Here is a 14705-nt window from a genome sequence, read left to right on the forward strand (position 1 = left end):
TCACAATAAAAAATGACAAGTTGGTAACCTTCAATAAAAATCAGTCAGTTCAGAGGAGTTTCTCATGGAGGACAGTGATACTTAGGATGATGCTAGCAACTAAAGCCAGATTTGGATTAAAAAAGAGACAAAAAATGTCCAACCTATATAACGTTTGCAGGTAGGTGCCTTATATTGAAGCTATGAGCTTTAATTTTGAGGTAATTATTGCCAAAAGGTGTTTTGGCAAGACAATACCATGCTAGGTAGTCTTCAAAATCATTATCAACATAAGTTAGCTCTCCTATATGGCAACATAATGGAACTACAAGAAAATATTCTTGATTTATGTTTCACTGCCTTTGGTAAAGACTTTATTAGAGTACAAAGTGCATTACCATTAACCCCCAAATACTAATATTGTACTAATCCTTGTTAATTAAAAGGAACCTTTGTAAATATCATTTTAATTTTTTTATTTTTTTATAAAACCCTTACCTTCCTTCTTAGAATAAATACTGTATATTGGTTCCAAGATATAAGAGTTAGGCAATGGAGGTTAAGTGGCTTGACTGGAATCATAGAGCTAGGAAGTACCTGAGGCCAGATATGAACCCAGAATCTCCCATTTCTAGGCTTGGTTGTCAAACACACTGCCCCTTATAAATAACATTTAAAAGCCCTAACATACATAAGGTTTTTAAAACTAGTTGAACATTGAAGAAATACTGTATGTGCCAAATCTAAATGCTTGTAAGTTTATTTTTTAAATAAGTTGACAAACCTACCTCGCATACATGATTTGCAATGCTGTTAAAATATGAGATAATGCTTGCTGTTTGGCTAGGTTTCCATCCAAAGACAAGAGAATCTTAGCAAGGGAAGGGCGATTAGGTTTGGAACTATTTGCACCACTGATTTTGTTACTGGCAGCTGAAGAATCAGCATCGGAAGGAACACCTTAGAAATCAAAAGATAAATTTTGCACTTAATTTTAAAACAATAATATTATTTGTTTCTAAATAGTTTTGCCTTTCCAATTCTAACTTCTCAAATATTCCATTTCACAGCACATATTCAGTAATACTAGAGTGAATACTGGACTGAAAAAAAGTTTCTTTGTTCAATACATAAATAGTAAAAACTATCATAAATAAAAATATTTCCCCATCACATTAAAATTTCAACAAATGACAAAATGTTTGACCATAAATTATGAACACTAAAAATATTAACCCAAATATTTAATCAGAATTCCTAACTGAAGGGTTACCCACAGAAAAATCTAGAAATTTTCTTTCACAAGAAAATGAAAACAATTTAAAATCCTATATACAGAAGCTAAAAAATAAACATTCTATAGTCAAAGCCTTTTATTAAAGGCAGGTTTTGCAGTGATGCATTTATTATTTGGTAAATCATCTAAATAAATTTGCATGCAACACGTATAATATATCATTTCATTCCTGGGCACTCAATTAAGAAGACATTTTAAAAAAAGGCAACAGGGAAAGTTTTCCTTCCTTTAAACATATGACTGCATAAAATGTCATATGTCATTCTCTTTAAGAGGAAAGCAGACTCCATTCTTTATCTTTTAACAAATTCCTATTTTAACTAGTAATAAACCTTTTCCACGGCACAAAGAAATTCTATTCTGATCTCTAACTCCACACAATATTGCTCCCTGAAATGTTAGCAGTTACAAATACTTGCTAAAATCTTATCTGTATTCAAACCAAATAAGTTACCTAAATAAGAAGCACCTAAAGGGTCCCTAGCAGTTTGGAAGAGGACAGGTTCATGGACAGATGGGGTTGCTACATCCACTGTTGTCCATGCTACACTGTGAGAAGAGCCGCAAGCTACTCGGGTGATTTTCTGGCCTTCTAAGCCTTGTACAAGAGTTGGCTTCCTATTAACAGTAGTTGTACCATTGCCTTGCTGTCCGTGATCATTATCACCCCAAGCATACACCTGTAAAAGAAAAACCAATTATTTATAAAACTAAGAACTATTTTACATAAAATGGCTTATGCTAAAAATACTTATTCTAGTACTTCAACAAATTTTTAAAAATCTATTACAAAATTGCTTCGCATTCACTAATAAAAAGCTAGGGTTTTTTGTTTTTTTATTTTTGCAGGAGGGAATACAATTTGAATAAAATAAATAAATGTGTTCATTTCTCAATTCAAAATAATCTTTTGGTTTAAAAATAATTTCTTCAGGAAGATCAGTTAATGGTATGCTATATTTTGTCAAGATGGATGACCACAGAAGAATTCCATGATTCTATCAATGAAATAAAATATAAAACTGTGGTAAACATTTTATAAGCCTAAATGCTAATGAAATTCAAACTATCAAATGATAATCTAGGAATCTAAGTTTTATTTTAAATAAAGTTGGCATAGCATGATAGAGCATCCTAAGAATCATGATAAGCATGAACAATCATTCTGTAAATATTAATAAGAGTCTATGTATAAACTGTTTATTTTCTTAATTAGCTAATTACCTGCCCTCCCATATTCCTAACAGGACTTATCTTTAGAAAATTTAATGAGTTAAATCTTGCAGCATTTTTCACATTTCACAAACCAATTCCTACAAATGACTATCTTATAAATCAATACAAATCCTACTCTCTGTTTTTTAAACATCTCTTTAGAGAAATATCTATAGATATTTTATATATTCTTTATCATCCTATTTCTCAAACAGAAATATAGGCCATTAATCCTACTTAAGAATCTCTGCCAACCACATGCTGACAGTGGCATACACTTGATTTATAGCAATGGTGTCAAACTCAAACAGAAGAAGATCCCTGTGGTCCCATATTGACTCAGAAAACCACAAATAAACATTATGTTATATTGTATTTTTATTTATTTTGCCAAACATCTCCCAATTGCATCTTAATGTGATTGGTCTGAATTCAGAGGAGTTTTCGGGGCAATGAATTACCAGTTCTAGTTTACATGATAGTTGTACTCAATGAATAATCTAACACTATTATAATTTCTATTGTTTTGGAATGTCTTTTAAGTCAGAAACAGGCTGTCCATACTTACCTGACCTGTATCAGTGACAGCTAAGCAGTGAAGGGCACCTACTGCCACATGAACTATCTTCTTTCCCCGTAGTCCCTCTACTACTTGTGGTTTTCTCACATGAACATCGGTGCCATGACCAAGCCTAAAGTAATCCCCTTTGCCCCTAAAAAGGAATAACATTTTTTAAAGCTTCAAATAATTCATCATTACCTTACCATGGGTAATCCCTCTCTTGATATATGTACCAACATTTTAGCTTACAGTGTTTGTGAGTGACTAAGGCCAAAAAAATTTCATCACATTCTCTATATTCTGTCTACATTCAGCTAAAATGATCCTTGGCACAATTAAATGAAAATAATAATTAGTAAGGACACATGGAGAGGCAAATCAAAAATTAATTGGAAATTGAACAATACAATTCTCCAAATCAGTTAAAGAACAACTCATAGAAACAATTAATAACTTCATTGAAGAAAATGAATATGATGAGACATCCTCTCAAAATCTATGGGATGCTAGCCAAAGCAGTACTCAAGGGAAAATTCATATCCATGAGTTCATATATTAACAAATTAGAGAGAGCAGAAGTCAATGAATTGGTCAAACAAATTAAAAAACTAGAAAGTGAACAAATTAAAAATCCTCAGATGAAAACTAAATTAGAGATCCTAAAAATCAAAGGAGAAATTAATAAAATTGAAAGTCAAAGAACTATTGATTTAATAAGTGAGACTAGAAGATGATACTATGAAAAAACACATAAAATAGACAAAGTACTGGTCAATCTAATTAAAAAAAGTAAAGAAGAAAACCAAATTGATAGTATCCAAAATGAACATGGAGACCTCACCTCTAATGAAGAGGAAATTAAGAAAACCATTAAAAATTATTATGCCTAATTATATCACAATAAATATGGCAATCTAGGTGACATGGATGAATATTTACAAAAATATAAATTGCCTAGACTAACAGAAGAAGAAATAGAATACATAAACAACCCCATATCAGAAAAAGAAATTGAACAAACCATCAAATAATTCCCTAAGAAAAAATCCCCAGGACCAAATGGATTCAAAATGAAATGGACTCAAAATGAATTCTATCAAACATTCAAAGAACAATTAATCCTAATATTATACAAACTATTTGACAGAATAAGAAGGAGTTCTACCAAATTCCTTTTCATGACACAAATATGGTACTGATTCCAAAGCCAGGCAGGTCAAAGGCAGAGAAAGAAAACAATAGACCAATCTCCTTAATGAATATAGATGCAAAAATCTTAAATAGAATACTAGCAAAAAGACTCCAGCAAGTGATCACTAGAGTTATTCACTATGACCAGGCAGAATTCATACCAAGAATGAAAGAATGGTTCAATATTAGGAAAACCATCCACATAATTGACCATATTAACAAGCAAACGAACAAAAATGATATGATCATCTCAATAGATGCAGAAAAAGCCTTTTACAAAATAGAACATTCATTCCTACTGAAAACACTAGAAAGCATAGGAATAGAAGGGCCTTTCCTAAAAATAATATATATAATAGTATATTATATAAATAAATAAATAATTATAGTAATAGTAATTATTAATAGTAATAATAATAGTAATTATTAATAGTAATAATAATAATAGTAATAATAGTAAAATAATAGTATATATCTAAAAACATCAGCAAATATCATCTGAAATGGGGATAAACTAGAAGCCTTCCCAATAAGATCAAGAATGAAACAAGGATGCCCATTATCAGCCTCTATTATTTAACATTGTACTAGAAACACTAGCTATGGCAATTAGAGAAGAAAAAGAAATTGAAGGTATTAAAATAGGCAATGAGGAGACCAAGCTATCAATCTTTGTGGATGATATGATGGTCTACTTAAAGAGCCCCAGAGAATCAACCAAAAAGCTAGTGGAAATAATCAACAACTTTAGCAAAGTTGCAGGATACAAAATAAACCCCCATAAGTCATCAGCATTTCTATATAACTCCAACACATCTCAGCAGCAAGAATTAGAAAGAGAAATCCCATTTAAAATCACCCTAGACAATATAAAATACTTAGGAATCTATCTGCTGAGACAAACACAGGAACTATATGAACACAACTACAAAACTATCCACACAATTAAAACTAGATCTAAACAATTGGAAAAACATTAACTGCTCATGGGTAGGATGAGCTAACATAATAAAAATGACAATCCTACCCAAATTAATTTACTTATTTAGTGCCATACCTATTGAATTACCAAAAAATTTTTACTGAATTAGAAAAAACCATAACAAAGTTAATTTGGAAGAACAAAAGATGAAGGATATCCAGGAAAATCATGAAAAAAAATGCAAAGGAAGGAGGACTTGCAGTCCCAGATCTCAAACTATACTATAAAGCAGTGGTCATCAAAACAATTTAGTACTGGCTAAGAGACAGAAAGGAGCATCAGTGGAACAGACTTGGGGTAAGTGACCGCAGCAATACAGTCTATGATAAGCCCAAAGATCCCAGCTTTTGGGACCAAAACCCACTATTAGATAAAAACTGCTGGGAAAATTGGAAGACAGTATGGGAGAGATTAGGTTTGGATCAACATCTCACACCCTACACTGAGATAAACTCAGAATGGGTGAATGACTTGAATATAAAAAAAGGAACTTATAAGAAAATTAGGTGAACACGCTGTAATAGTATATATGTCAGGTCTTTGGGAAAGGAAAGTCTTTAAAACCAAGCAAGAGCTAGAAAAAAATCACAAAATGTAAAATAAATAATTTTGATTACATCAAATTAAAAAGTTTTTGTACAAACAAAACCAATGTAACCAAAATTAGAAGAGAAGCAAACAAACTAGGAAACAATCTTCATAACAAAAACCTATGACAAAGGTCTAATTATTCATATTTATAAAGACCTAAACCAATCGTACAAAAAATCAAGTCATGCTCCAATCGATAAATGGGCAAGGGACATGAATAGACAATTTTCAGTTAAAGAAATCAAAACTATTAATAAGCACATGAAAAAAGTGTTCTAAATCTCTTATAATCAGAGAGATGCAAATCAAAAGAACCCTGAGGTATCACCTCACACCTAGCAGATTGGCTAACATGATAGCAATGGAAAGTAATGAATGCTGGAGGGGATGTGGCAAAGTTGGGACAGTAATGCATTGCTGGTGGAGTTGTGAATTGATCCAACCATTCTGGAGGGCAATTTGGAACTATGCCCAAAGGGTGATAAAAGACTGTCTGCCCTTTGATCCAGCCATAACACTGCTGGGTTTGTACCCCAAAGAGATAATAAATAAGGAAAAATACATGTACAAAAATATCCATAGATGCATTCTTTGTGGTGACAAAAAATTGGAAAATTAGGGGATGCCCTTCAATTGGGGAATGGCTGAACAAATTGTGGTATATGTTGGTGATGGAATACTATTGTGCTCAAAGGAATAATAAAGTGGAGGAATTCCATGGGAACTGAAATGACCTCCAGGAAGTGATGCAGAGGGAGAGGAGCAGAACCAGGAGAACATTGTACACAGAGACTGATACACTGTGGTACAATCAAACATAATGGACTTCTCCATTAGTGGCAATGCAGTGATCCTGAGCAACTTGGAGTAATCTACTAGAAAAAATATTATCCACATTTAGAGGAAAAACTGTGGGAGTAGAAACACAGAAGTAAAACAACTGCTTGAATACATAGGTCAAGGGGATATGGCTGGGGATGTAGACTATAAATGAATATCCTAATGCAAACATCAACAACATGGAAATAGGTTCTGATCAAGGACACATGTAATACCCAGTGAAATTGTGCCGTCGGCTGCCGGAAGGGTGGGGGTAGGGGAGGGAGGGAAATGTGATTCTTGTAACCAAGCAATAATGTTCTAAATTGACTTAATAAATTAGTTCAAAATAAAATAAAATAAAATGATCCTTGGATAGCATATAAAAAGGACATCACCATTACCAGGCCCAAACTCAAAGCCTCTTAGGTAAGCCCTATCAAAGCTTATTCTCTTCTTATACAACCTTTGAAAATTCGAGATCACCTTCACACAATGAGAAGGCACTGGAGTAGGGTTTTAATGAAAGGATAATGTACACAAAGTATGCCATTACCTATTTAATAATTATATACAAACTTTATTCACAAAATGATAGTATGTGACAATAACTAATCTAAATACCCACAAGATAATTAAAATTATAACTATAATATAATCACATTCAATGTATTCTACACTGTACAAATTTAATACTACTATGTTCCTAATATTGGTATAAATTCATTTTATAGATGATAAAGCTGAAGCTGAAAGAAGTTAAGTGACTTTCCTAAAGTTACATAGATAGGGAGTCCTTGACTTTGGAGCAGTGCTCTATCTTTTTGTCACCTCATCACCTTAATGACTATATTTGATCTAAGTACACTTAAAGTGTTTTTTAAAAGACTACTATAAATTTAGAGTATCATAAAATTCATTTTATTCTATCAGATAGATATTTAAGATTAGTTTATTCACAAAAATCAAACATAAATTAAAAATCTATATTTTTAGATAAACTGGGCCAAATTGTAATGAAAATCTCTTCCTGAAATGCCTCAGTTTTGTTAATCTAGTCTATAATCCTTCATCTTTACTGTGATTTTCAAAAAACTTTTAAAAAATATTTCTGATGTCTATTAAAATAGCTTTCAGTTTCTGTACTTCCTAGAGGGAAAATAGACACATTGTTTTCAGAAATTTAGAAATAGATACGGAAACTCTTTTTAGCTTGTTTCCTAAATGGTTTCTTCTAGAATAGCTAAAGATGTTTATTTTAACTACAAAAAAATTAAACAACAAATGCTTACAGCAATTTTTCCTCTTCCTTGTTACCTTAATCTTTTCACAAAAGAACATTTCTAATGACAAGATCTTAACAGGTTTTAAGTGACATGAAAAGGTAACATTTGACCAAAAATATATTCAGTTTACTTTCATATACAAAGCAAAAACAAAAATCTGCTGTTTCTAGTATATTGTTCCAATGAATAGATAGCTATGATACTGAGCAAGAAATACATACCAAGTCCATACCACTCCTGACTTTGTAAGTGCCAAGGAAAACTGAGCCCCACACTCAATCTGGCAAACTCCTTGTCCATTAAGTCTCTCAATGTTCTGAGGAATGTTACATCCTTCACTTCCTCCACGACCCAGTTTCCCAAAGTCACCATCTCCCCAGGAAAAGACCAAGCCTATAAAGGGAGAAAAGAAGAAACAAACATTTTATTCAAAGTGGCACCATGGTATGGTGAGAGAGAGCAAGCCTCAAAACAAGTAAGTTCAAGAGCAAGTAACATACTGGCTGAGTAAGTATATATTCACTTAACATATCAGTGTTCTGAGCAACTCTCTAAGCCTGTAAGTTACAGAAAGATGATGCTTACCTACATTGTTTGAAGAAGTTTCTTTATGTGGAAATTTCCTATATCAGTGAAATCAGAGGTCCAATCCAGCCCTAGTCTTCAGATTAAAATTAACTTTCAATATACCTAACTTTTGAATAAAGTATATTCTTACCTTCATCTGTTAAAGCCAGTGTCTGGGCATCTCTACTTCCACAAGCAACTTGAATAACTCGGTGACCAAGAAGAACTTTCACCTATTAGAGGATTAAAAATAAAGGAAAGTCAAGTTAAATGCACATGTTGTGCATATCCACATACATATGTCAAAGTTATCACCCATAATAAATCACTTGAATCATTGCAAATTTAAATTTTTTTAAAACTCAGAATATAAACTAATTCCTGACAAATGAGTTTCTTCCCTTAAAGTTCTCCAATTTTTCTGTAAAAGTAATAAATCTTATATAATCACCATTTTGGGTTTCAGCTGTGTGGTATTATCCCCATGTCCCAACCGGCCATATTCTCCAAGGCCCCATGTATACAATTCACCACTTGATGTGATGGCAGCACTGTGAGAACTGCCACAAGCTATATCACGAATACGTTTGGTTTTCAATGCCTCTATCAGTCTTGGTTTATCACAGTTCCTAAAACAAAAATTTAAAAATAGTTTCTATAAACAATCTCTAATTTCTGAAGAAGAAAGAAAAATATCAATGATGTTGATTCACCCATAAAGAGCCACAAACTCAAGAATGAGTGTGTGTGTGTATATACAAGCATGCTTATATATGACACTGATTGCAAATTTATTCCAAAAATATGTTAAAACTGTCAATAGTATTTCAAAGCACTGAAAATAAATGCTATTTCACACCAATAGATCCTATTTTAAAATTTCTAACAAATTAAAAAATCAGAAACTACCAATATTACCTATAACCTATTTAGAAATGTCTCCTCATTTACAAGAAAGACTAGATATAATTTGCTTACATTCTGCTGAAGTGTCCAAGTTTTCCATCATCACCTTCACCCCATGAAAATACTTTTCCATCAACAGTTAAAGCCATAGCATGCCGGCCACCTACAAGATTCAATAAGTATGTTTTTCACATTAAATGGCCTTCTTTAAGGGACATAAGAATGAATTCCTTTCAAAAAAATCTGGTTTGCTGTTCTCATTAAATATGGTATTTACAAATAAAATTTAATTTAAAGTAAGTTTATACCAATTTAACACTGGAAACAATACTAATTAGTGTTATTTTAAATTTGTAACTATTCTAGTAACAAAAACAAGAAGACATCAATGTATTTTTGCTTAAGTGTTTCATTCAATGAATAAGTTTTAAGGTTGGGTTTTTCCCCCCTTTAAAAACCCTTACTTTCTGCCTTAGAATGGAGAAAGAGCCAGGCCCAGGGATGAGAGGTACTGGGTTCAAATCTGATCTCAGACACTGCCCAGCTGTGTGACCTTGGGCTTAACCTCAATTGCCCAACCTTTACCATTCTTCTGCCTTGGAACCAACAAATAGTACTTATTTTAAGAGGGGAGAGGAAGAAGAGCATAAGAAAAAGAGGTAGGGGAGGGAGGAAGAGAGGGAGAAAAGAACTACCCCTTTTAAAAATGTATAAGAACCTAGAGATGGGAAGTCCTGGGTTCAAATCTGGCCTCAGACACTTCCCAGCTGTGTGACCCTGGACAAGTCACTTAACCCCCATTGCCTAACCCTTACCACTCTTCTGCCTTGGAGCCAATACACAGTATTGACTCCAAGACAGAAGGTAAGGATTTTATTAAAAAAAAAAAAGTATAAGAAAAAATTAATCAACATGCTCAAAGAAAGCACTTTGATACAAATGCATAGAAAAATAGAAATAATTTAGAGATAAATTTTGTAGTTTTAAACAAAAGAATGAACGAATGCTAGGATTTTACCAACTATTCGTTTTAAATATAGAAATAATTCTTAGGATCTGAAAAGGCTACTCCTGCTAAAACTCAAACTCCCAATGATGCTAAGATTAAACAGCTGGAAAGGTCTTACTATGCTCAAATTCCATAGATAAAACTTTTTCACTAAAAATTACTTTCCTATAACATGGCTTAAGCAGCTATAACTCACAAGACAAGACATGCTAACTGTTCTACTCTATTGGTACTAAATTGGTGATAAAAGTATTTTAAATTTCTACATAATCTTCTAGAATAATATTCTAGGTGCTAAAAATCTTTCCAAGAAAGTATGCAAAAACTTCAAAAATATAATCTATAACAAGTTCATGCCTCTAAATGAAACATTAAAACAGTACCTGAATGAACAGCAACCTTCTTTACCACATAATTGCTAAGAGCTGTAATCTGCCGAGGAATGGGCACAGTTCCACTAGAAATACCTAAACCCAGTCGTCCGTTTGTAGCTTCTCCACAAGCATACACTTTACCCTCCACGGTCACTAAAATTGAAAAAGGAATAGGAACTCACTTGAATATAAAGTACAATAACCAAATTAACACATCAGCAAATACTTTTCAGCACTGCTTAGGTATATAAATTTAAAATGGAAAGAAAAATAAATATACAATAAAAATATATTAGTATATAATAAAAATTAGTCCCACTATACCTGCAAACAAACTTTTAGATCCACCTGCCACTTGAACTACATTCAAAGCAGAAAGGGTTTCAGAGAATGAAGGAACTTTTATCTATATATACAGGAGACAAAAGAGGAAAAGATATGCTACTATTTTTTGTTAATGTAAATAGATCTAGAAATTTCCTTCTAATTATTCCTTTGTTAGCAATTTCCCCTATGTTTTAGTACAAAAAAATTCTCAAAAATTCTATTAAACTACTGACTTATTTGTAGAGAATATTTTTCCTAAAATAACATTAAAATTAGAGTTCAGTATTTATGTTTCTATAAATAACATTACTACACTTGATTAGAATAAGTGTTAATTGTAGTAGCACTTTAATTAATTAATTAATAGAATCTATACCTAGTTTATACCACTATTTAGACTACAGTAACAATTAATACATAGTGTCCTTCTGATAGTAGTAGTTTATCCCTGGGCCAGAGAGAACTCTCTCAGACTTAATGTTTGTCTGGTGAATCTACCTATATTCATATCAATATATTAAATGAATGGTTATCTTATTTTTCCTAAGGAATATAAAATAATTCACAATTTTTCAAAATCTTCAAAATAACACTGAGATTAAAGTTAATGACAAACTTAACATCTACTTAAGAAGCAGAAAAATTGAAGATGCTATAATTTTCTCAGTTGTTATCATTAATTGATAGAGGCCATTTAAATTTATAATCCAGATTTTAACAAGACTCCCTCCTATATTTTAATCCACAAGCTTTATAACTTATTTCCGTTGCATTTAAATGGAAGTAGCATCAACTATATCTACTCACCAGAAGGAATGGCACTTCTAATTAGAACACAAGGATGATATCCATTTTTAAGCTATTCTTATAAATATTAATTCAACAAGTGCCAATAACTATTAATAAGTTAAGGACATTTTTATGTATAGGGAAGAAAGGCTAAAGGAATAGCCAAGTCCCTTTAAAAAAAGAGATTAAATTATTCATGAACAAAGAAATTTTCCTCAAACCAAGGCCTAGTCACCAATTTTTAGAGCTCTAAATTAATGGCTTCAGAGAAAACAGCATTTGTTAATTTTACCTTTTTAAGAAACACTAGCAAATACCTTAGAACCTTTTAATCCTCCCAATTGATCCTTGTCATTCAGGCCCCACACAAATACTTTGGTTCTTATTGTAGCTGCTGATTCCAAACCAGAAGACTTCTTCCTAATAAGACTGAGAGGAAGAAAGTACAAGAGAGAAAGAATGAGAGTGAACCAGGGGAGGGGAAAAGAGTAAGGGAGGGGAAGGGAGGGGGAAGCTTGGTAAATAACATAATTATCTTTAATAATAAAATTGCCTTCAAAGGTCAATCCTTTACTTATTATGTAAATATAGAAAATTTTGGCCCTATCAGAGACCATCCATTCCAACCCCTGGGGATAATTCTATATAACTTCATTTTTTCCCAGTAGTTGAGGGCTAACCTTCTACGGGTTTGGGCTTTCATTATGATTGCATTTGTTGCATTTTTTTCCCCTAATATGCACTAAAGACGTTCTAGAATGCTTAAACTAAAATAAATATCCTGAACAAAAATTAACCTTTTCTTTATTCAACCAAATTACTGACTGAATGAGTACCTATTACACACAAGTACTGTGGAGAATGAAAGGAAAATTAATAAAGTTTCAATAATAATGTTTACCACCTAATATAAATAATGTGACATTATACAAACAATGATAATGATGATTCGGGGTCGTCATTTAACAACAGTCATTACTATAAGATGCGAAGCTAAAGTGGATATGATGTGAAGTGCATTTGAATAAGGACTGACCATCTAAGACACTAGAACTTGCTCTCTTGAGATAATCCCTATCATCTTGCTATTTTGGTCATATCTCATAAAGAAGGAAGCATATGCAATGCAGGTCCATGATCTATTATGCAACAAATTTTATAGAAGAGAAGCCTTGTATTTTAAGGTAAAAATGAGATAGGTAGCTATTTACTTCTCCTAATCCCTGACTACATCGTAAATTAAGATTCAATTCAATAAACATGTATTAAACATTTACTATGGCATAGGCACTGAGGACAGAAAAATTAAAGAATCCCTCCATGTCCTCAAGATGCTTGTGTTATATTGAGTACTATGTGCCAATAATTACCATATACAAATAAGTAGATAAAAGGAAATTTGGGGAGAGAGACTAAGACAATAGGAAATGGAAGGAGGTATACTATGAAAGACTTCAGGAAGTACATAGCCCATTATTTGAGCCTCAAAGAAAGCTAGATTCTAAAAGGCAGAAGTGAAAAAGGAATATATTCAAGACAAGGCAGATGGCCTGTGCTAAGGCTAGGAGGTGGGAGAGGGTAATATGCCATAAAAGTCATCAGTACAAGAGACAAAAAACAGGAATTAGTAGAAAAATGCTTAATAAAATTGGCAAATATGTCTGATGGACAAATATATGCATATTTATGAAATATCTAATAACTTCTAAAATCTGGGTTAGAACTCCAATGAAACATTTCTTCAAATATATTACCTCCCAGTATTAGCTTTATCATCTTCTTCTTCTTCATTATCTGAGGCTAAGAAAGGAACAGCAGCCAAATCTTCATCTTCTGCCCGAATTCGTCCCAGTATAATGAGACCATGGATTTTACAATCTATTCCTGAGCTTCTGCATTGCTTTATGGCAACCTCAATATACCTGTGATACTAAATAATATTTTTTGATTAGCCATAGCATTTTATATAGACTTATATAAAATAATCTAAATAAATGAGTGGATATAGGATAGAAACCTAAATAAGGCAAGTTTGAAAAGTTGAAATAAATTTACTTTTTAAGTGGAAAGTATTATATCAAATGAAAATATCTTTCTTTCAGTAAAGCTCTATCTTTTAAAGTATTTGATTTATTCATTATTCATTCAACAAAAACCTATTAAATTTACAAAGAACATATTTTTGGAATCTAAACTTAGATGATATGCCAAATATCTTTTAAACACTTCTGGTTTGGGAGATGTATCAAAGGAAAATTCTTAGCCAAAAGAAAAAGATAAAAAGGTACAGGTCTAAGAGCAACTTTAATAATTCTAACAGTAGCTTCTAAATGCTAGAAAATTTCCTGCTTTATATGGATTTAGACTTGTTTCTTGTTTTTTTTAAAAGTCTAATTCTGAAAGTCTTAGTAAAAGTATTGCTTTCTAATAAAATTTCCCTGGTAAATGGCAGAATTATTAGTAAAATAAAATATTAACTATATAGTGACAACATAATAAAACATGCAGTATTCATCAGTTCTATTCAAATATTATGTTCACATTGATTTATTAATTTCATTACACATATTATAAAAACCTTAATTTTTAAATATTTTCCCTCAAATTCCATACTAAGTTATTAGCAAAGAGATTATTAGGTAACATATAATGTATTAGATGAAAAGTAAATAACTCATTTGTAGAAACATATTACAAAAAATTGCTTTTCAAACTATAAGTATTTGTTAAGCACAGCTAGGCTCTTGTGCATACAAGCACAAAGAATGGAAACAATCCCTACTCACAACAAGCTAAATTCTAATAGAGTAT

At 32.0% G+C, this 14705-nt stretch overlaps 1 protein-coding gene across 4 annotated transcripts in view; it reads right to left on the reverse strand.

Moving 5' to 3' along the window:
• HERC2 (HECT and RLD domain containing E3 ubiquitin protein ligase 2) overlaps nt 1-14705 on the reverse strand; it is a 206703-nt gene that overhangs the window by 52048 nt on the left and 139950 nt on the right. For all 4 annotated transcript variants that reach the window (XM_056807129.1, XM_056807128.1, XM_056807130.1 and 1 more), the window contains exons 56-66: nt 13649-13824; nt 12212-12323; nt 11103-11184; nt 10788-10931; nt 9468-9558; nt 8941-9118; nt 8641-8722; nt 8144-8315; nt 3060-3204; nt 1731-1956; nt 768-939 (exon numbers count right to left, since the gene is read on the reverse strand). In XM_056807129.1, the coding sequence (XP_056663107.1) occupies nt 768-939; nt 1731-1956; nt 3060-3204; nt 8144-8315; nt 8641-8722; nt 8941-9118; nt 9468-9558; nt 10788-10931; nt 11103-11184; nt 12212-12323; nt 13649-13824 (1580 nt within the window). The remainder of the gene's footprint in view (nt 1-767; nt 940-1730; nt 1957-3059; nt 3205-8143; nt 8316-8640; nt 8723-8940; nt 9119-9467; nt 9559-10787; nt 10932-11102; nt 11185-12211; nt 12324-13648; nt 13825-14705) is intronic.

This window comes from Monodelphis domestica, chromosome 8, assembly GCF_027887165.1.
Source record: "Monodelphis domestica isolate mMonDom1 chromosome 8, mMonDom1.pri, whole genome shotgun sequence".
NCBI classification, from domain to species: domain Eukaryota; kingdom Metazoa; phylum Chordata; class Mammalia; order Didelphimorphia; family Didelphidae; genus Monodelphis; species Monodelphis domestica.